Source organism: Empidonax traillii, unplaced genomic scaffold (assembly GCF_003031625.1).
Source record: "Empidonax traillii isolate 1590-97213 ecotype Southwest subspecies unplaced genomic scaffold, ASM303162v1 scaffold318:size782537, whole genome shotgun sequence".
Lineage (NCBI taxonomy): Eukaryota > Metazoa > Chordata > Aves > Passeriformes > Tyrannidae > Empidonax > Empidonax traillii.
In genome coordinates this window covers 36,727-58,479 of record NW_020955511.1, presented here as the reverse complement: position 1 = coordinate 58,479, position 21,753 = coordinate 36,727, and the positions used below count along the sequence as shown (strand labels likewise).

General features: G+C 38.3%; 1 protein-coding gene across 1 annotated transcript in view; it reads left to right on the top strand.

The window, feature by feature from the left end:
* The first annotated feature begins 186 nt into the window (after nucleotides 1–186).
* The window catches only part of LRP12 (LDL receptor related protein 12), a 51,628-nt gene continuing 30,061 nt past the window's right edge, over nucleotides 187–21,753 (top strand). The window contains exon 1 of the mRNA XM_027891294.1: nucleotides 187–438. Coding sequence (XP_027747095.1) covers nucleotides 360–438 — 79 coding nt within the window. The 5' untranslated portion in view covers nucleotides 187–359. The remainder of the gene's footprint in view (nucleotides 439–21,753) is intronic.

Sequence of the window (21,753 nt, the reverse complement as noted above, 5' to 3'; positions counted from 1 at the left end):
TGGCGGTGCTGTGGCGGAGCGGTGTCGGGCCCGCCCTCCCTGTTTGGGGGCCCCGCTCCGCTCCGCCCCGGCCCGCGGCTGCCGGGAGCGGCCCCACGCGCTCGCGCGGGCAGTGCGCAGGCGCGGCGGGCGCAGGCGGGCGGCGGAAGCGGCGCGGGGGGCGGCCGATGGCTCGGCGGGCGGCGGGGCGCCCGGGCCCTGCGCGCCGTTAGCGCTCCCCGAGGCGGCCGCTCCGGCTCCGGCGGGCGAAGGGGAGAGGCTCCGCCGGCCCCTCCCGCGGCGGCAGCAGCTCCGGCTCCGTGTCGCGGGCGCGGCGGTGGCGGGTCCGGCTCCGCGCCGCCTCCCTGCGGGCGGGTGTTATGGCCCCTTGGGGGAGCGCAGAGGGGTCCCCGGCTTGGAGGTCAGCGCAGCTCCTGCTCCTCGTCGCCTCCTGCTGTGGTAGGTACCGGGCAGTGACGCCGCTCGCCCGCCTCCGTGTCGTGGGTCGGGAGGCGGCCGCGGGGAGGGGGAACAAAGCGGCCTTTCTCCCGGCCGGTCTCGGCGGGGGCCCTTGGGGCCGCCCGGCACCGCCGCTGGGCACCGCTGGGGTCCACCGGACTTCCCCTACTCCGTGCACAGCCCCGTCTGAGCTCAAGTGCTCCAGGACTCGCTCAGGGTTTCTTTGCTTTGTTTTGTTTTGTTTAGGGGTTTGTGTTTTCTATTTATCTGTTTATTTACTTATTTATTAGCTGTGGGTCGGACGGAAATCTCCTCAGGGAAGTCGTCAGAACTGGGGCCGGGGTTCCGGGGCTCGGCCCAGCTCTCCCGCAGATGTGCGCTGCCGGGAACTCTGGAGTTGGCGCCGGGCCGCGCAAACAAACCAGCCCCAAATCCTCTGAGTCACGAGTAATCGCTGCCTGTGGATAATGGGGTTGGATGCTTGGGAGATGTTCCACGTCCGGCCTGGTGTCGGGGGCAGGGCAGCCCCTCCGGGCCGGGGGCCGGCGCTGGGTGATGAGTTTGTGACACATCAGCACAGGCCTGGAAGCCCTTCCGGGGACCTTTGCTTCGGCTCAGCCTGCCTGCAGCTCATATCCGAATGGCATTTCATCCCTGAGTATAAAAACGTCTTTAAACAGAGCTGGTAATGAAAAATATTTGTACAAATGTGTTAGACAACGTACTGAGGTTGGTTTTTACAGTATGCTAGTGGCCCAGTACCACATCATAGATCAAAACGCAGATACTTGACAAGGAGTGTCGTGACATGTTTTCTCAGGGAGTTGTGTTTGTTTTATGAAATCGAGCATGGGTCGTGTCCGTGGTTCCTCAACGGGAGAAGCAGCCTTTGGCACAGCACTGGGCATGTGCCTTGCCCTGAGCAGGACAGCGACAGGGGCCCTGCTTCGGCAGTTGCTGAAGTAGATGCCTTTGCCTTAAACACGTCATTGAGCATCTGAAATTGGAGTCTCTTTAGGAAAACAAACTTGAGTCTGGAACATCAAGATATTTCAGATTTGTCTGTACCAAGTGCTTTGTCCAGCACATGCCTGTGCTGCAACAATCACTCCAAACCCTAAAAGTGTAGACATACCACGTATATTTGTAAGAGCACTTGCCATTTTATTTTATGTGAGTAGAAAAGTAAGGTAGGCTTCTTCAAACAGAGCTACAGATATGGCAGTACCTGCAACTGAATAGCTACTGTGGGAAAGTTTAATTTTTGGGGGGGCCTACTTGGATGAACAAAGGAAGGTACAGACCAGACTTTTAAATGCATACGAAGTGAAGCAAAGGGTTTTATGTGAAAAGCTAAATTACAAGCACGACTGTAAAGGAGTTGGCTAATGGTAGAGAAAAAAGTGGTAGTGAAAATCTTGTTTGGATATATTAAGCTGTTCTTGTGCTTGCATAGTTAATGTACTTGAGAAATTTAATTTCTGTGCAAACTTTTTTTTAACAAACTCTGTGTGCTAACTTTATTATTCTTGTCACAGAATCGTAGTAAAAAGTCAAAATGATGATTGTGATATCTATCCCTCATCAGACTGACGATAGTTTCAAATTGGGATGCTGTAACTTAGGTGTTTTTGCCAGTATTTCCCCTATAAAAATTTAAATAATAAGCGCAATCTTTAGTTAGAGAAAAAGCAACCAAATAAAATTCTTGCTGAATAACATTTTTTATAGACCTTTAATCAAGACTTCCCAAAGTTCAGCCAAGAAGGCTCTATAATTTTCTTTTGCCTTGCAGAGAAATGCATCACTATCCTTTATTGCCATTGCCAGGAAAGAGAAGCTGCTTCTGATTTTGATCAGCATGCCTCATCCTCATGAGAGATTAGTTTCTCCTAACAGTTTTGTTACAAACCTCTGAAGTTCTGACCGGTTTCACCACTCAAAGGAAAGGAACTTTCTCCTCCCGAGGCTAGAGTGTCCAAAACGAAAGCAAGCATTCACTGTGTAGTATTGCCCTTTCCCTTGCTTTCATTTTGATTTCTCCTGTTTATTTCGCTTGGGAGAAGGAAGTGGGACTGGGAACTTTGCCTCATTAAAGCATTTTACCTTCCTGTACAACTGCTTTTAGCTCTTGAAACTAAACTAATTTAGTGCTGGCATGAGTCTGAACAAGACACTGCTGTTAGCAGAGCTCTGGACTGTGATGCTGATCCTGAGCAGAGCCTTGCAGATGTCTGCCCACACTTGTAGCTTTGAATGCTGTAGACAATGCCCAAGGTAAATGCATGCTTGGAAAAGCAATGGTGCATCACTTTGGTTGCCTTCTATTATGCAGATGCACAGCTAAAATATGTAGAATTTTCCACTAATTAAAATACTAAATTCACCGAGGTTGTTATGTGGGCATTGAGCTCTCCAGAGAATGTTCCTCTGTTTCCCTGTGGTTAGTGAATTTTTCAAACCTTCTTTCTGATGATGACTATAATTATAAAAATTTGAGAAGGAGGAATACTGATGAGTGAAATATTGGAATAGCACTGACTAACAAGAATTACAGCTTGGTAGAGCATTGGGTAGCGGTATTTTTTGGTTTATATTTCTGGCTTTCCTGTTGGCTTGAGAGTTTTATATCCAAGAAATAATTGATTGTATATGTTTTTACATAATCCTGGCAGGGCTTGTACTGGTACAAATATGAAGATATTTGTGCTTATCTCAAAGGCCCTAACAGTTATCTGAGTTCAAAACAGAACCATATGTGCTGGAAAGTAATTTTTTAGGGGAAAAAATATCATTTGAGAAATTAGTCCTGTTCTCGAGGGCAGTGTTTTTCAAACCAAAGTTCCATGATTGAACAACTGGAAATAAAGTGAATCTTGGAATCATAGAATCATGTAGGTTATAAAAGACCTTAAAGATCATTGAATCCAACTGTAATCCTAGCACTACTAAGTCCATCACTAAACCACATCCCTAAAAAACATATCTACACATCTTTTAAATACTTCAAGGATGGTTATCTTACTTGTTTTCTTGTTAAAACATGAGTTTAGAGGACTGGATTTCTAATGTTACTGTTTTATTTTTATTTAACTCTTGGCAGGATAATGGTTTATATCTTACTGGTACTGTCCTTTTCAGGACCAGTTTGGGAGGGATTGGTGTTCCAGAGCAGAGGTTATGAAAAGTCTTTGAGGTGGCACTGTGCAAAAACTAGGACAAGCCTTCCTTTGGAATGGAGTCTGGAAGCATGGGTATATGGCTTCTTCAGATTTCTGGAAATGCAAATTTTTTATAGTCTCGACTATACTTGTCACCCAGATAATTATTTTGAATTTCTTTCCCACTGAACAGAAGAGTACAATAAACTTTTACAGAGTTATGTACAGTTGGCAGTAGCAGTGCAGTGGTAAATCTCCCTGCTTCTGGCTTCACCAGATGTAAGAGTGCATCAAAGAAAAATACTTACAGTAGTAGGACAGGGAAACTAAAAGAGTTCAAAGATAGAAGTGTGGGCAGATAGAAATCAGTATTAATTGTCCTTATCTCCAGTATGATTTTGGCTTTAGCGAGTACCCTTTGAAGGACAAATGGCTGAGAAACATTGGGAGAGGTCAGAAAATTATTATTCCGAAAAATTGTGGTGGAAACTGTGTTATGTGTTGGACTACTGAGACAGCAGTGCTATTGTTATTATTTTGTCCCTTGAAAAAAAACGTAGTACATATATATAAGCTTTAAAACACTTGGTAATGGATTAGAATAATTCTAGGTTTCTGTAGTACAGATGTTATTTGAGATTATAACAAGAACATATATATATATATAAAATTATTTTTTCATTTAGTTTTAGGTAAGACCGGTAAAATTGTCATAAAAGTTCACTGGTCAGGACCTGAATTTTACTTGCATGTCTAATGATGGTATGAGATGAGGAAGAATAAATAGTTCTTTGGGTCCATTCACCTTGTTTGAAATAATAGCCTGAATCATGTAAGCAAATAAAGTCTGCCAGGCAGTTTATTTAATTTTCTAAAGAAGTTGAAATCTAAAGCCAGAACAGACTGTCCTAATGGAATGGCTTGTCTTAATAAATTATTGTATTTTAAGCTCCTGAATGCCAACCTTTAGTGCCACTTTTGTGAACAGATTTATTTTGCTAAGCTGTAAATAATTATTGTCGGCAAAACCACTGCATTTAATTTATTAGAACAGTTTGGTAGTCCTTGAAGTGAAAATGTCCTTATTTTAATGCCATAGAAATTCGTATTGTTTGTAAGTTGGTCATACGTCAACTTATACAACTATGCGCGTATTCAGCTGGCTGTTCAGAGCCACAATTAGATCTGTAGTCAAAGTATCTGTGAAGTCATGTGGACAATATTCAAAGCACTATTCATTTAAGGGGAGAAGAAAAAAACTCACATCCAAGACAACCTTGTAGCAAAAAGAGTTTGAAAATTGAATCTAAGGTAGTTGGTGTGATTGTTATTATGCGGTAAATGAGAACATTGTCATCCAGAGGAAGAGCAGAGACGTACTTGTAACTAGAATCAGGGCAAAAGTCATCTGACTCCATTCCTGTCATCAGAGCAAAGCATGTAATTAGCATGGCTTTTTCATCTCTGTTTCTGGCATTGCTAGGAGAGGAAGAGCTCTATTCTGTTAGTGTTGGAAGGGCCCTACAGGTGAATCTGTTTACTTTAGTCACTCCAGTTTTAGTCTCAAATAAATCTAAACTGTATGGGTATTATTTTCAAGTAAACTCTAAATATTGACATGTTATACTTGGCCTGGCTAAAACTTTAATTATGATAATTCTTATAGTTTGTTAACAGGTCTCAAATTTTTAAACTTAGTGTCTTTGGTATGTTAGGTACATTCCTTCTCACATCATTTATCTTTTACCATATACCTTAATTTCCCAAGCTGTAGGCATTATTTCCATACTCATTAACTATAATTTACTAATTTCCTTACTGTTTTTTAAAAATGTATGAGTTTAATTTGTACAGTGTAAAGTGTGGCTTTGCTTTCTTAGATGTCTCTGCATTTTCTAGTTTTAGTGTTCCATTTATACTGTCCCAGATAGTTAATGATTATGTTAAATGCTGGAGCAGCTGAGACATCTAGCTCCGCAGTAATTGAAACAGTGGGGTTTGTTGACAGCCTGGGATGTTTTTGGCTTGTATGCATTTCAAAGTTACTAGCTGTAACATTTTTCAGTATTGGTTGTTACTGAGGTGTCCTTCGGTCAGCAAAATTCAACCTCTGTAATTTACATGGTTGTAAGAAAACACCGGGTACCAGTGCATTTGATACTATGAAAGTTAGTTGTAGATCTGATTCCTTTGTTTATCCCCTCACTAGAAATAAATGCTAGAAGTGGTTTATAGCTGGCTGTAGGATACCATACTCTGAAGAATTGTGTTCTAACTACGATCTTTTTTGTCTCCTGCACTTGATTTTTTGCTGCATTGTTTACTTCACTGATACTTCAGTACGGGAAGCTTTATATTTGCTTTGAAATATATAGCGTTGATTCTTGTATCTAAGTTAAAACTACTAAATTCAGCATAAATGACAGATCAGTGCACATACTTAAAAAGCAGTAATCTCGATAGTGTTCAGACTTGTTTCTCTGAACAGATACTTTAAATTTGGATATACTATAACTTTTGCTACATTGTTAGCTCTTTGATGGTGACTTTTTGTCAAGGCTAGCCTATTTAGTAGCTATCTGTTTGATTTTTTTTTTTTTACCCTTCTATTTGACACTGAATTTTAGGTTATGAGGGAGTTTATGTATAACTTTCTCAACTGTTTCATGAGGAACAACTTTCTGGAACTGTTCAGGAAGTTAGCAAGCAAAAATAAGAGCCTCCCCAAAATTAGGAAAGCTTACAAGTAGACCACATTTTGAAGTGGGGGAAACCATTTGGTTTAGTATCTTGAGTTGTCAAAAGATGGTCTTTCTTTTCACTTAAGCATCTTGTGAGTTTTCAGTACTTTCCCAGATACCTTTAGTTGGGTCATCAAAATTCTTGTCGTGCAAGAAAGCTGAACTTGTCCACACTTAGTAAAATATAAATTCCGCAAAGCAATGGAAATGAACTAGTTGTGTTTCTCTGTAAGTGGAAAGTACACTTGAAGTACATATTGGGATGTGATGTTTGGCTGATCTGATTGCGTATAATTCATAACTACCCTTTGCTTGACCTCTGAAATATTTCCTCTGCTAAGGGGAAGCCCCTGGAACTGACTGTGGGTAACCAGAGCAGATTTTCAAAGTTGGTTGGACAGTAGAGCTGTCTTCTAACAAGCAATGTGAGCACACTTTGGCATGTGGAGGAAGTCTATAGTGAAGTTGCTTGTGTTTAAAAGTTAAGAAAACACTTAATCTGCTAGAGAGTCCTATAAATTGGATTTGTTACTCCATCTTTGTATGCACCTATTGGGAGACACAGATAGGTCCCTCTCAAAGTACAGAATGATAGTGATAATAGTTCTTTTCATGGAAAAAATAGGATTTTCTGTTTCCTCTAATTTTTACAGTGTTACTAGAAATAAGTTTGTTCTAGTTAATGTCTCTTAAAAATTTGCTGGTCATACTCACTCAAGGAACCGCTCCTTTAGAAAGAACTCTTTAGTAACTGAAGGTGAGCGGTTTAGAACAGAAAATGGAAGTCTTATTGATGTGCCTTGTAGCAGGAAGGAACACACGTTCATGTGCTCTGACTTCTCGATTTTAGCTGTATATAGATTTTCATAAGACACTAGTTAATGCTTTTTTCCCCCTACATTTAACGAAGTGTATTAGAATCCGTTGAATTAGTATACCCTTGTAGGGTGTTTTCCTTCTATGAAATTGTGTTTTGACTATCTCAAGTAAAAGCTTCCATTAGGGATATTGCAGTTACTGGGACTGAGATATAATGAATAGGCCACATGCAGTAAACCAATCCATATGTAGGTTTGTCTTATCACATAGTTTTAAGTGGAGACTTTAACCCTTCTGTCCTTTTTTTCTTGCACATAGAGCTCAGTCATTTCCAAAGTGAGATTGATTCTAGAGTCCTAGTTAATGTGCTGCTTTATTCATAATATTGTTATATTTACTTCAGCCTGCTCTTCATATTACTAAGCAATTACAGTTTTCCATTTGCTTTTAAGAAGTGCCCAGGGAGAGTGCATAGGGATTTAACTCAACATATGTGTCTAAACCATATGGAAATATTTGTAACTGGACTCAGAAGACTACATATTTCAATTTTTTCCCAGTTAGTTTTTTTAAAAGTATGGTGAAAGAATATATGCCCTGCCCATGATCTAAACATCAGTTTAAATAATCTGAGAGAGATGCCTATTGGTAGGTCAGAAAGATGAATTATAAAATCATCAGATACATGACTCTTGATCATAGCAACATGCATCTGGAAGTACTGACTGGGATGGATTGGAGTGATTGTGTAATTAGTAGAAATGGCTTCCCTTGTCAGAGCACATCCCACTGGTCATGTTTCCTATCTAAAGGTGCTGAAAGAGCAACCAGTTCCATGGCTAAAGTACAGCTATTGTCTGTGGTTAGAGATAGTCATGAAGACTGGAGAGTTGGGGTGTCAAGGGCAGGAAAGATGGAGACATCTTGTTGAAGCATGTTCACAACTAAAGGTGGCATAAATATTCTTCAGAGTGGAAGAGGAGGCCAGGATGTCTGCGAGAGCAGTTGTTGTTTAAGAGGCTGTGCAAGTAGAAGGCAGGAAAGGAACCAGCCTTTTATTTTAAGGGTGTTATGGTGGCTGAGCAAGCATCTAATCAGTCTAAGAGGTTACTCTTACAGGCAAGCAAGGAAAGGGGTTTGAGTGCAGGAAGAGCTTGGAAATTGCTTGAGGTCTTGCTCTCTCAGGCAGAGGGTTGTTACAGAAACATGAGAGTCTTGTATTTTACCTTGCTTTAGAAAGGAAGTGGATAAACGAACACTTTTTGATACAGTATATGACTTTCGTCAAAAACATCCTTATTTTGTGATCCCTTTTCTGGCTGAGACTGGCACTTGGCATTTGTGCACTCTAGCAGCTTTATTGCTGGATATACCTGGGAGGTGCATGTTTATAGAGTCCACTTACTACTGACCTGTTGTTGGAGATCCAGCTAATGCTGTCTCCAGTGCCTGTTCCCTAGTCTGTCTCACTTCAATTCCTTGTTTCAAATTATCTGTTGTGTCTGTCATCTGTGCACACTGTAACAAAGCTTCAGTGATACCACAGTTCTCATGTAAATGACAATCCAATATACCACAGCTGAGTGATAATGTTACTATCTCTTTTAAAGTCTGCAATGCTAGCTTTCTGATTTTCCTCATCCATCGTGGAAATGTGGGACAGTATTGCCCACACAGGCCTTTTGCCTTTACACTGTAGATCAGTAAGGCTTGGGAGAAGGACTATACCTTTATTCTCTTGCCCTGAGTAAGGAACACAGTCCTCTTTCCCCGCTGTCAGTTGGAACTGCAGAGCTTCTGTGTGGTACCTTTGTGATCCCTGAGGAGATATGCTGGAATAAGAGATCCTGTGTTCTAAATGTGGTTTTTTTGAATAAATATCTTAAAATATTCAGCTGTACATCTGTCTTAAAATGCTAATTAAAAGTGTGGAAGCCAGGAAGATGTATGTGAGAATCAAGTGAACAGGTCTACATTTTACTTTCACCAGTTTTCTCAAACTGTCTCTATCTTGCAGCTTTACAAAGGAGACAGAAATAAAGTCTAGATAGAGCTGTTTAAAGTGTTGGGCATGAAGGAATTCAGCATAAAAAGCGAAAGCTTTCAGAAACGATTGATGATCAAAATACAATTGAATTTAAATTTTTAATCTGAGACCTTACTTACTGACCGTACTGCACATTTGGGAGCCAGTTAAGTGCTCAAAGCACCTAATTTGAAATAAACATGCACAATTTCTCAAACTTGTGTGGTATTCAACTAAAATGATCACGTCAAACAGAGGTTTTTTAAGAGTTTCTCTGATGGGAAGGAGGTATGAATCAGCTTTAAACCTGTGAATTGTTGAATATGCTTTATAAATCGTTGCTATGAATGTAAGGATCATGGCATCAGATTCCTATTAAGCAACTCCTTCATACTTCTCCTAAAATATTGTGGACTTTGATGTATTTTTGAAGTGTCTGATGATAATTTATTTAGACATGTAAATCAGAGTTTGTTTTGCAGGTTATGGAGTTCCATTGTCCTCGGTCTGTTTTTCTCCCTATATCTGGAAATCTGCTGTTTAACAGGAAGAATGTGTACTTAAATTAGTGATATACTTCATTATATAAAAGCAGATAAGTAGGAATTCGAAAATGTAGGCATGTCTGACATTGATCTTGTACTTGTCACCATGCTGTGTCACATTTTTTGCTATTTTAAAATTCACTGCCTCCCTTTAAAAAGGCTGTAGGAGCAAGTGCTGAATTTTGTTATCAGGTTGGCTTTAAAGAGTGAAATGTCTGCTGTATCAGTATTTTTCCCCTTTATTTTACAGCTGAATTAGTACATTGAAGCCTAATGTACTCACTTTCCTCTTCAAAAAGGAAACCCATACCTATTTGAGCCTTAGAATTTTCTGAAACAGTATAGAGTGAAGTGTATTACCTGTTGTAGCATGATTATGATTATTTTTTTAAAAGAAACCACTTATTTGCAACACCTTTACAGTTTGTTTTGCTTTGAGAGGACAAAGGCTGACAGGAATCCCACCTGTACCATTGCTTTTTAGCTACAGCAAGCCTAACAGTTACCCTCTGGGAACTAAACCGGCTAAAATACTTCAAGAATGAATACACAGGTCTCTTGAGAAATCACATTGTCTTGGTGCCTCATCACTGATAATGACTGAATCCATGTAGAAGTTGTCTTGTAATGTCAGTGCTGAGCCTCTGAGTACTTCTGCAGATGATCCAGAAAGGAAGAGCAAGAAAATAGTCAAGTGGATAACAAGCAGTGGTGAAGTATAAACAGCATAAGAATTTGCAAGTACGTGTTCTCCACAATAGCTTCTTTATCACAAGTTAGCCTTGCTCTTCAGTTTTGTAATCTATATCAACTTGAAAGTGCTTCCCAATTTTAAAAAGTCGTATAGTATCTACCATCAGTAAAAGATGAGGAACGGAAAACTCTGGTACCATGAAACATTCCAGACTTTCATTATACTTCTTTCCTAGAACTGTGCCTCTTCTAGCGATACCCTATTCCTTTCTCAAATAGCCAACACACAGCAAAGCCAGTGCCCTTAAACTGTGACTTATTATTATTCATTAGACAGAGTTGCCAGTAAGGAGTTGTTAGGGATGTAATCTGCTTTCATCAATGCACAAGTGTAACAATGCTTTTCATGTTCATTGAAAAGAGGCTACATCCGAAAGAATACGACTGCCTTCCGAGTTTGGTAAATGGTATTAACATAAAAAATAATACATTTTTCATTTAGCTATTTTTCTAAAGCATTCTTTCTCCTTTTCTTCAAAGAGCCATTTTTTTTCCAGTCATGCACAGGTTGAATCTAAATGTCCCAACAAATAACTGCTGTATGGGTATCTTTCCCTAGCTCGCTGTTACTTCATATGTGTCATCTTTGTAAAAGAGCACTTGTGTACCAGGCTGGTACTGAACTTTCTTTTTAAAAATAGTCTTGTCCCAAAAGAACACTATAAACCTAGCTTGGGTCTGAGTTCACTTTGCTTTAGTGATGTGACATGCTTGGAAATGCATCCTCAATTAATATTTTTGTTTTAAAATATTGTTTGTATAGTCACCTTAAAGCTCTTTATCTGAAGTTTAATTATTAAGATGTGTTAATAAATCCTCACATTGACAGTATTCCTGTACAGTATGCTGTGCAGGTAGAAGCTGAAGGACAGAATATAAATAGCTGTTTCATGGTTGTGCATGAGTAGAGTTTGTAACTACACAGTTTGTGGTCCTATGCTGTTTCTGTGTGAGTGTGAAGTGAGGAGTCTTGGTTGGGCTTAATTTAAGGCAGAGTCAGTGTGGGAAAAGAGGCTTATTAAAGGGAAGTGAGGCAACAGGAGTGTGACTTACTGATCTGAACTGCTCTTCAGAGAAGTCTCAATTCTCAGTGTAGGCAGATTAGTCTGGCCCTCAGAGGGAAGATAGAGAAAGAAGAGAGGTCCTAAATTATTTAAATGCGAACAGCATCCTTCTGGGAAATACGCAGTTACTGAGGTTTTGTTGTGGAACTGGAAATAGGCTACTTTCAGAGCAGTGTGTGTTCTACTTTATTTAAAACTCCAGCTCCTATCCTTTCCTGTTTTTACAAGTGCTACTACCAACTGATTTCTTCTCATTTCCAAAATGCCAGTCCTCTTCTGCTCATTAGAAACACAGTCTATTGTGTATTTCAACTGTTGTTTAAGTGAATGGATGCAGAGTGCTTTAAAAAGTTTGGTGGTGACCTGCTGCTGCCAGTTAAAGACCTCCTTCAAACAAGCTACCTTTTTATTGGAAACAGAGGTAGAACACTTTTTATCATGGATTATGGTATTCTGTGTGGAATCTCTTACGTTTAGTAACGAGAAATTTACAACCAAACCTTTATGTTGGAATACAACTAGAAATTTTTTTCTTGAAATTCTTATTAACTGGATTTCTGTGACTGTTACTCTTTTGCCAAATGCAGAAATAGTCAAAAGTGTTTGGAAGTTGTGGGGAATACATAGCTGTGTACAAGTGCTCATATGCTGAGTAATCCATGGAAAACAAGTCTCGAATTGATAGTCACATCTCCCCGTAACAGTGAATACGCTCAAACTAAATAACTGAAGTGGCTTTTGTAGCATGGGGTTGCCAACTGGATGAACAAAGGAGTTGGCAGTTATTTTGTAACTTGACCTTCATTCATCTGGATTTTGTCTGAATGATTCTTCGCAGGGATTTCCTCAGAGAAAGAGTCAAAACATGTTTTTGTGTGTTATCCCATATATTTAATAAGTTTTTTTTAGGAAGCTAGAGTGCAGAAAAAAAAGTTGTTTAAAACTATTCTCAGGAAGGAAGTTTATGACTTATGTAAACTCATGTAAATATGTAGTGAGAATGTTTTATTTTTGGTTGAGAAAGGCATAGATGAGAAGAGCTTGTTTCAAGACAAGAGTGGAGATAAGGTGTAGTAGGTTTAGGGATATCATGCTGGAAGGTAATTATAAATATGAATGTCAGAGTAAATGGTGATAAGGATTTTGGAAATACCTGTTAGATGACATTCTCTTGTCCAAGGTGTTCATTCCTCTTAACTATGTTTAAACCTCTCTTCCTGTTAGTGCTTTTGTCATAGGAAGCCTGTCCTAGAGTGAATGAGCATGTGTGTGTGCACACATTAACTCTAGCTACCAGCTCCTGGGGGAGCTGGTGTTTAGGTAAGGTTTTTAAGTACTGCACTGTGAAGCTCTCTGTTTTCTTGGTGCACATCCCAGGGTCTGCAGAGCACATGTCTGTGAACCTCCTTTCTTAGTTCTGCTCGTTGGACTGGCAGGTGGGTAAGCCTGAGGACAGGGTTGTTGGAAATCAGCAGCCTCATGCTGGCTGTGTTGAGGCTGAGGGAGTGGGTATGGTTCCAAGTATGGCCGCGTTTCAGTGAAACAGGAAGCTTATGTTTCCTTGTCATTCATCTCCATAAGGCTTTTTCTTCAATTTGGTAACATTAACGGGAAGTGAGTGGGCCGGTTCACACCTCTGTAAATGTGCCCATTTCAATTACCTAACTTGGAAATCTGTTTGCTCTTTTGAGTGCAGTGAAAGCACATTGAAAACATGAAGGTTCACAGTGCAATGAGACACCAAATTGGTGTTTATTTGACCAAGATGAACAAATAAAGCACGTACCGTGAATTTTATAGACATTTCCCATTCCTTGCAAAGTACTTAGATTGAAATGATGGCTCTGCTATACAGGAGGACTACATGGATGTGGTTGACAGAGGGTCAGACAGGAATATCTGTGCATGCTTAAGAAGGAAAGCTGGATGTAGTTCAAATTTTGTGTTACATAAAAGAAAGAGAGAAAGCTGAAGGATTGCACAATGTCTCTTCCTGCATGCTTAGAGCTACTGTAATGTAATAAAACTTGGGGTTTTGTGGCCCATATAATGTGAGACTTTTTCTTATTGACTTCTGAGAGTAGGCACAGAAAGTATATTTAGGGTCACACAAGCAGCCTTTGTTGGTACACTATGGTGACTTCAAGTAATTGTGATCCTTAGTTTCTGTGACTAATATTTGTCTTACAAAAAGCCAAAACCATAATCCATACAGCAAATTAGTTGTGTGTCTACTTTAACATATATAAAGTTTTTTCCAGTGTTAGTTTATAAGTCTGAGGTTGTTCTGTACTCTGCTGAATTGCAGCTGCCTAAACTGGCTATCAAGTCAAATGCTTATTCAGCTCTACAGAAAGGATTTTTTTTATTTTTTTTATTTTTTTTTTATTTTGCAGTTGTGGAATCACAGTACTATCCAACACTCATGTTTGCAGTTTCTGAGCGTAGAAGATTGTGTTTATCTTTTCTAACTACTGGGAAGCCCTATGGCAAGAGGCTGCAGTACCGTGCAGTGTGGGAAGTAGGATTCTGGCTGCCAGAAGTGCACTTGTTTCCAGTGCATATAAAAATGGCACTCTTAACTGTCTGTATGTTGCAATTACTGTATTAAAACTGATTTTACATAAGCTCTCCAGTCCCTGTAACTATCTCCAACACAGTCAATGTAATTCATGCTTTTCTAAATGCTTCCCAAAGTTCCCACTTTAGGAAACAGAAAAACCTTTCTCCTTGGTGTTCAGAATTTTGAACTTTGTCCTCAGCGATTTGGGAGAGAGAGGAGGAAGGTGAGGCACAATGAGTTATCAGAGGATAGCTGTAAGTCAAAGTTCTGTCTCACTTGGTGTTATTATCCTGTTGATCTTCAGTGCTTCTTTAGCTTTATCACTTATTAACATTATTCCAGTTTAGCCTTTCTTTCTTGTGTGCTTCCCACCACCTGGGTAGTTCTGTCCATGGGAAACGCGAAGCCATCATATTTGCTTTCTTTAACCCCTCCTGACTCTGCTGTGGTTCATATAAAGCACTGCCATTTGATTATGTTTTGGCACATGGTGGACTAGGATTTCCAGATGGTTTATGTATCATGGGGTTTTTTTAATGGTCCTTCACCTGATAAAAATGTAGTGAGTGGGAACAAGAGTTGGTTTTTTTTGTTTGTACAGTTCCTGACACAATAAAGCTAGAATCATGAGAAAAGCTGTTTGTGCTGCTGTTTAAAAAAAAAAAAAAAAAAAAAAGAAAAGGCAATGCAGTAGTATTTTGAGTGTCATGAGCCAAATAAAGAAGATCGAATTTTCAACAACTTGATTTTGAAAATTTATTTCTAAGACATTGCATAATAAATGAAATAAAACAGGTGTACTCATGCTAACATGTGAGGTACAGCACCAGCATTATTCTTGTGAGACAAGAATCACAGGATTAACAGTAGATAACATGGAAAGGAAGAAGAAAAAAAAGACCTCCTTCCTAAAGAGAGGGAGAGGGTTTAGGTCTTAGAGATATGCACCTGTTTGTCTATTGTTTTTTAAATTATATAAACACATATAGACATCTTCTAGACTTCTTAAAAATATCTGTGGGGCTCTCTGAAATTTCCTGTCTAGAATCAATGACTCAAATCAATGCAGTAGCTGTAGTGGAGTTTTGCGAAGTGTACACAGGTCTTGCATAAAACACTGGAGAGAAAATAAATTTCACTAAATTATAAATTTAATTGGATATTTCCCTTCTCATTTGTTGGCTTTGATGAAACAAATCTATTTGAACAAAAGAATATAAAATTATCAAGGCTGCCACGCACAGAATTCATGGTTGCTAAGTGTAGCCAGGCAGGTATGTGTGTAGCTGTGTTCATACCAGAGGTATGCTTTAGCAATTTTAAGATCTGATTCTTATTTAAAGAAGTTAGTAATCTGAGTAAAATTGATTTCAAATCTTGCAGGCAATCTGTCCTCTTTTAATGTCTTTTTTGACTAATAGCAAATTGCAATGCATTTTGAGGAATGCAATTCATTATGACCAGCAAGTTAAAGCAAGTTCATCTCTTATTCTTCCTAAGTCCTGAGGATATTTAATAAACAGCATAGTTTAGGCAGGTCTAGAAAATTTGTGTAGCTAATTAATAGCCTTTGCTATCATAGCAATTGAAATTTTCAAGCTGACAAATAACAGTAGCCCAAAAACTTTGTCAATTCAATGTCTTTTCAGTAGTTAGAATGGAAGCATCTACACATTTTGGCTCCCTTGAAAGTCAGTGACATCTTCACTTCTGTTTGCTGTAATTTGATCAAGTAATTAATAATAAATAATGAAATTATTTATCACAAGCTTGTTTACTTGAGGTTAACAAAAAGCATTGTTTTACAGATGTTGAAGGGACAGGCGAAAAAAATGCATTGCTTTTCCCTCCTCTGGCGGTGCTTTTCACTTTGTTGTTGTAGTCCTTGTGAATGATGGCATGCTGAGTTACACTGTGCAAGGTAACTTTTACACCTTAGTCCAGTAAAGCATTAATAAGGGACACAGATTATGTCTTGCATTACTGGAAGGTCACCATGACATTTTCTGTAAGTTCAGTTTCGGTGTGAGAATGTGCATAGGGTCTAAAAACTCCAGTTGCCAGACTTTGCATAAACAAGTCTGCACAAGTCTTTGTAAGGTCTGCGGTTTCTGTGAACTTTTTTTTGAGCATTAAAGAAAACGAGCTTTCTTGGGAACTCTACAGTGCTTTTTAATTCTATCAGAAAGAAAGAAAACCACATTAAAGAGTATAAAAAGTTGTCAAAATCAAAGTTTTATTTCTAGTAATAAGTGGTGAGAAGGAAAGAAGACACAGTTTTATCTTTCGAATGGGAATATTTTTCCTAGATGCAATAAACATACAGTGGCTTTTATGATTTTTATATTTGATGTATGTGAAAAATATGCTGTAAATATAGTTGATTCACTGCCTTTCCCAGTAAACTGCTTGCATTCAATTCAGTTATGTCACTACAGCGAGTGCAGCTGGGGTGGGTTGCAGTTAATTCTAATTTATTGATGTTACCTTCATAAAGGTGGAGTTGAAGCTCAGCGGGTATATTCTGTTGACTCCAGTATTCCCTGGTTTGCTCAGGCCAATGTTCCAGAAAGACTAGCAGATCTGGAAATTATGGTTTGATTTCTCAATCCCCTACTTCAATCAGAAGTATGAAACTCCTTCCCTGATCCCTGTCTGGATTGTAACATCTTGACCCTTCTGCTGAATAAGGACTTAAATAGATTTTGTAACTTTATTTTATGAATCCAATGAGCTTTCTGCATTTTGAAACCATTCTCTGGACATATCTTAGGCAATTGTTTTTTCTTTTTTATTTCTCTCTAACATAACGACTGTTTTTCCCTTCTGTTGTTGGTCACATGAGATGTAGTTTCAATAATAAAGGTGCAGCAATGGAGCAATGTTTTTTTTCTTTTCAAAAACCCTCGTGGTTCTCCCTCTCCCTCAACTATCAAGTACTCCTACACTACTTTGGTCTTTTTTGGAAGAAAAAATCATTTGTAAGTCTGAGTCATACTGTCATCGGGAACTAGAAGCTTGGATGTTTTGAGGATTCCTGGTGGGGATTTATGGGGTAAGAGCAGATAATATTTTCATTTCTGCAAGCTTATAGTAGATTAATGATGATTGCAGTTATTATTTATGAATAATGATTTTGTTTCTTCTGTTAGCACTTTTTCAAGATGGTGTGGAATCAAATCACTAGATAGGATAACAGCAGTATTATATTTTAAGAATATATGACCTGAAGCTCTGCTGTTACCATCTAACTTGTGATAGAAGCATGAAATCTTCTGGTTGTTTGTAGATGTTAGGGGGTTTGATTTTATTTTTTTTAATACAATATACCAGCTCTGTGTAGACTGTTGTGAACTCATATAATTATAAGGAATTAAGATGAATTTAAATCTGCATGGAGCAAAATCAAAACCAATTTTTTTACTCAACAGTAATTTAAAGAAACTGGTAGGTGAAAGTACAAAGCATGAAGAGTATGCATCAAATCTGCAATGCTCTTCCCCCTACTGTATAAGCACTGCGCAGCCCACACATGGAAATTTTCCCTTAGTCTGGCACTTCTGAAATGTGACATATTTGAAATTCCAAAATGGAATTTCAGAAGAAAAGAATAGTCACTGCAGCTGAACCCTGTACAAATGCTTTGAACAGTCCTTTGTTAAATGTATTGAGTTTTAATATTTTAAACATAGCTGTTTAAAATAACTAGAAACTTTAGGTTTTTCAAGTTATANATTTTGCAGTTGTGGAATCACAGTACTATCCAACACTCATGTTTGCAGTTTCTGAGCGTAGAAGATTGTGTTTATCTTTTCTAACTACTGGGAAGCCCTATGGCAAGAGGCTGCAGTACCGTGCAGTGTGGGAAGTAGGATTCTGGCTGCCAGAAGTGCACTTGTTTCCAGTGCATATAAAAGTGGCACTCTTAACTGTCTGTATGTTGCAATTACTGTATTAAAACTGATTTTACATAAGCTCTCCAGTCCCTGTAACTATCTCCAACACAGTCAATGTAATTCATGCTTTTCTAAATGCTTCCCAAAGTTCCCACTTTGGGAAACAGAAAAACCTTTCTCCTTGGTGTTCAGAATTTTGAACTATGTCCTCAGCAATTTGGGGGAGAGAGGAGGAAGGTGAGGCACAATGAGTTATCAGAGGATAGCTGTAAGTCAAAGTTCTGTCTCACTTGGTGTTATTATCCTGTTGATCTTCAGTGCTTCTTTAGCTTTATCACTTATTAACATTACTCCAGTTTAGCCTTTCTTTCTTGTGTGCTTCCCACCACCTGGGTAGTTCTGTCCATGGGAAACGCGAAGCCATCATATTTGCTTTCTTTAACCCCTCCTGACTCTTCTGTGGTTCATATAAAGCACTGCCATTTGATTATGTTTTGGCACATGGTGGACTAGGATTTCCAGATGGTTTACGTATCATGGGGTTTTTTTAATGGTCCTTTACCTGATAAAAAAGTAGTGAGTGGGAACAAGAGTTGGTTTTTTTTGTTTGTACAGTTCCTGACACAATAAAGCTAGAATCATGAGAAAAGCTGTTTGTGCTGCTGTTTAAAAAAAAAAAAACAACAAAAAAAAAACCAACCAAACAAACAAAAAACAACAACAAACAATGCAGTAGTATTTTGAGTGTCATGATCCAAATAAAGAAGATTGAATTTTCAACAACTTGATTTTGAAAATTTATTTCTAAGACATTGCATAATATTTGAAATAAAACAGGTGTACTCTTGCTAACATGTGAGATACAGCACCAGCATTATTCTTGTGAGACAAGAATCACAGGATTAACAGCAGATAACATGGAAAGGAAGAAGAAAAAAAAGACCTCCTTCCCAAAGAGAGGGAGAGGGTTTAGGTCTTAGAGATATGCACCTGTTTGTCTATTGTTTTTTAAATTATATAAACACATATAGACATCTTCTAGACTTCTTAAAAATATCTGTGGGGCTCTCTGAAATTTCCTGTCTAGAATCAATGACTCAAATCAATGCAGTAGCTGTAGTGGAGTTTTGCGAAGTGTACACAGGTCTTGCATAAAACACTGGAGAGAAAATAAATTTCACTAAATTATAAATTTAATTGGATATTTCCCTTCTCATTTGTTGGCTTTGATGAAACAAATCTATTTGAACAAAAGAATATAAAATTATCAAGGCTGCCACGCACAGAATTCATGGTTGCTAAGTGTAGCCAGGCAGGTATGTGTGTAGCTATGTTCATACCAGGGGTATGCTTTAGCAATTTTAAGATCTGATTCTTATTTAAAGAAGTTAGTAATCTGAGTAAAATTGATTTCAAATCTTGCAGGCAATCTGTCCTCTTTTAATGTCTTTTTTGACTAATAGCAAATTGCAATGCATTTTGAGGAATGCAATTCATTATGACCAGCAAGTTAAAGCAAGTTCATCTCTTATTCTTCCTAAGTCCTGAGGATGTTTAATAAACAGCATAGTTTAGGCAAGTCTAGAAAATTTGTTAGCTAATTAATAGCCTTTGCTATCATAGCAATTGAAATTTTCAAGCTGACAAATAACAGTAGCCCAAAAACTTTGTCAATTCAATGTCTTTTCAGTAGTTAGAATGGAAGCATCTACACATTTTGGCTCCCTTGAAAGTCAGTGACATCTTCACTTCTGTTTGCTGTAATTTGATCAAGTAATTAATAATAAATAATGAAATTATTTATCACAAGCTTGTTTACTTGAGGTTAACAAAAAGCATTGTTTTACAGATGTTGAAGGGACAGGCGAAAAAAATGCATTGCTTTTCCCTCCTCTGGCGGTGCTTTTCACTGTGTTGTTGTAGTCCTTGTGAATGATGGCATTCTGAGTTACACTGTGCAAGGTTACTTTTACACCTTAGTCCAGTAAAGCATTAATAAGGGACACAGATTATGTCTTGCATTACTGGAAGGTCACCATGACATTTTCTGTAAGTTCAGTTTTGGTGTGAGAATGTGCATAGGGTCTAAAAACTCCAGTTGCCAGACTTTGCATAAACAAGTCTGCACAAGTCTTTGTAAGGTCTGCGGTTTCTGTGAACTTTTTTTTGAGCATTAAAGAAAACGAGCTTTCTTGGGAACTCTACAGCGCTTTTTAATTCTATCAGAAAGAAAGAAAACCACATTAAAGAGTATAAAAAGTTGTCAAAATCAAAGTTTTATTTCTAGTAATAAGTGGTGAGAAGGAAAGAAGACACAGTTTTATCTTTCGAATGGGAATATTTTTCCTAGATGCAATAAACATACAGTGGCTTTTATGATTTTTATATTTGATGTATGTGAAAAATATGCTGTAAATATAGTTGATTCACTGCCTTTCCCAGTAAACTGCTTGCATTCAATTCAGTTATGTCACTACAGCGAGTGCAGCTGGGGTGGGTTGCAGTTAATTCTAATTTATTGATGTTACCTTCATAAAGGTGGAGTTGAAGCTCAGCGGGTATATTCTATTGACTCCAGTATTCCCTGGTTTGCTCAGGCCAATGTTCCAGAAAGACTAGCAGATCTGGAAATTATGGTTTGATTTCTCAATCCCCTACTTCAATCAGAAGTATGAAACTCCTTCCCTGATCCCTGTCTGGATTGTAACATCTTGACCCTTCTGCTGAATAAGGACTTAAATAGATTTTGTAACTTTATTTTATGAATCCAATAAGCTTTCTGCATTTTGAAACCATTCTCTGGACATATCTTAGGCAATTGTTTTTTCTTTTTTATTTCTCTCTAACATAACGACTGTTTTTCCCTTCTATTGTTGGTCACATGAGATGTAGTTTCAATAATAAAGGTGCAGCAATGGAGCAATGTTTTTTTTCTTTTCAAAAACCCTCGTGATTCTCCCTCAACTATCAAGTACTCCTACACTACTTTGGTCTTTTTTGGAAGAAAAAATCATTTGTAAGTCTGAGTCATACTGTCATCGGGAACTAGAAGCTTGGATGTTTTGAGGATTCCTGGTGGGGATTTATGGGGTAAGAGCAGATAATATTTTCATTTCTGCAAGCTTATAGTAGATTAATGATGATTGCAATTATTATTTATGAATAATGATTTTTTTTCTTCTGTTAGCACTTTTTCAAGATGGTGTGGAATCAAATCACTAGATAGGATAACAGCAGTATTATATTTTAAGAATATGTGACCTGAAGCTCTGCTGTTACCACCTAACTTGTGATAGAAGCATGAAATCTTCTGGTTGTTTGTAGATGTTAGGGGGTTTGATTTTATTTTTTTTAATACAATATACCAGCTCTGTGTAGACTGTTGTGAACTCATATAATTATAAGGAATTAAGATGAATTTAAATCTGCATGGAGCAAAATCAAAACCATTTTTTTTACTCAACAGTAATTTAAAGAAACTGGTAGGTAAAAGTACAAAGCATGAAGAGTATGCATCAAATCTGCAATGCTCTTCCCCCTACTGTATAAGCACTGCGCAGCCCACACATGGAAATTTTCCCTTAGTCTGGCACTTCTGAAATGTGACATATTTGAAATTCCAAAATGGAATTTCAGAAGAAAAGAATAGTCACTGCAGCTGAACCCTGTACAAATGCTTTGAACAGTCCTTTGTTAAATGTATTGAGTTTTAATATTTTAAACATAGCTGTTTAAAATAACTAGAAA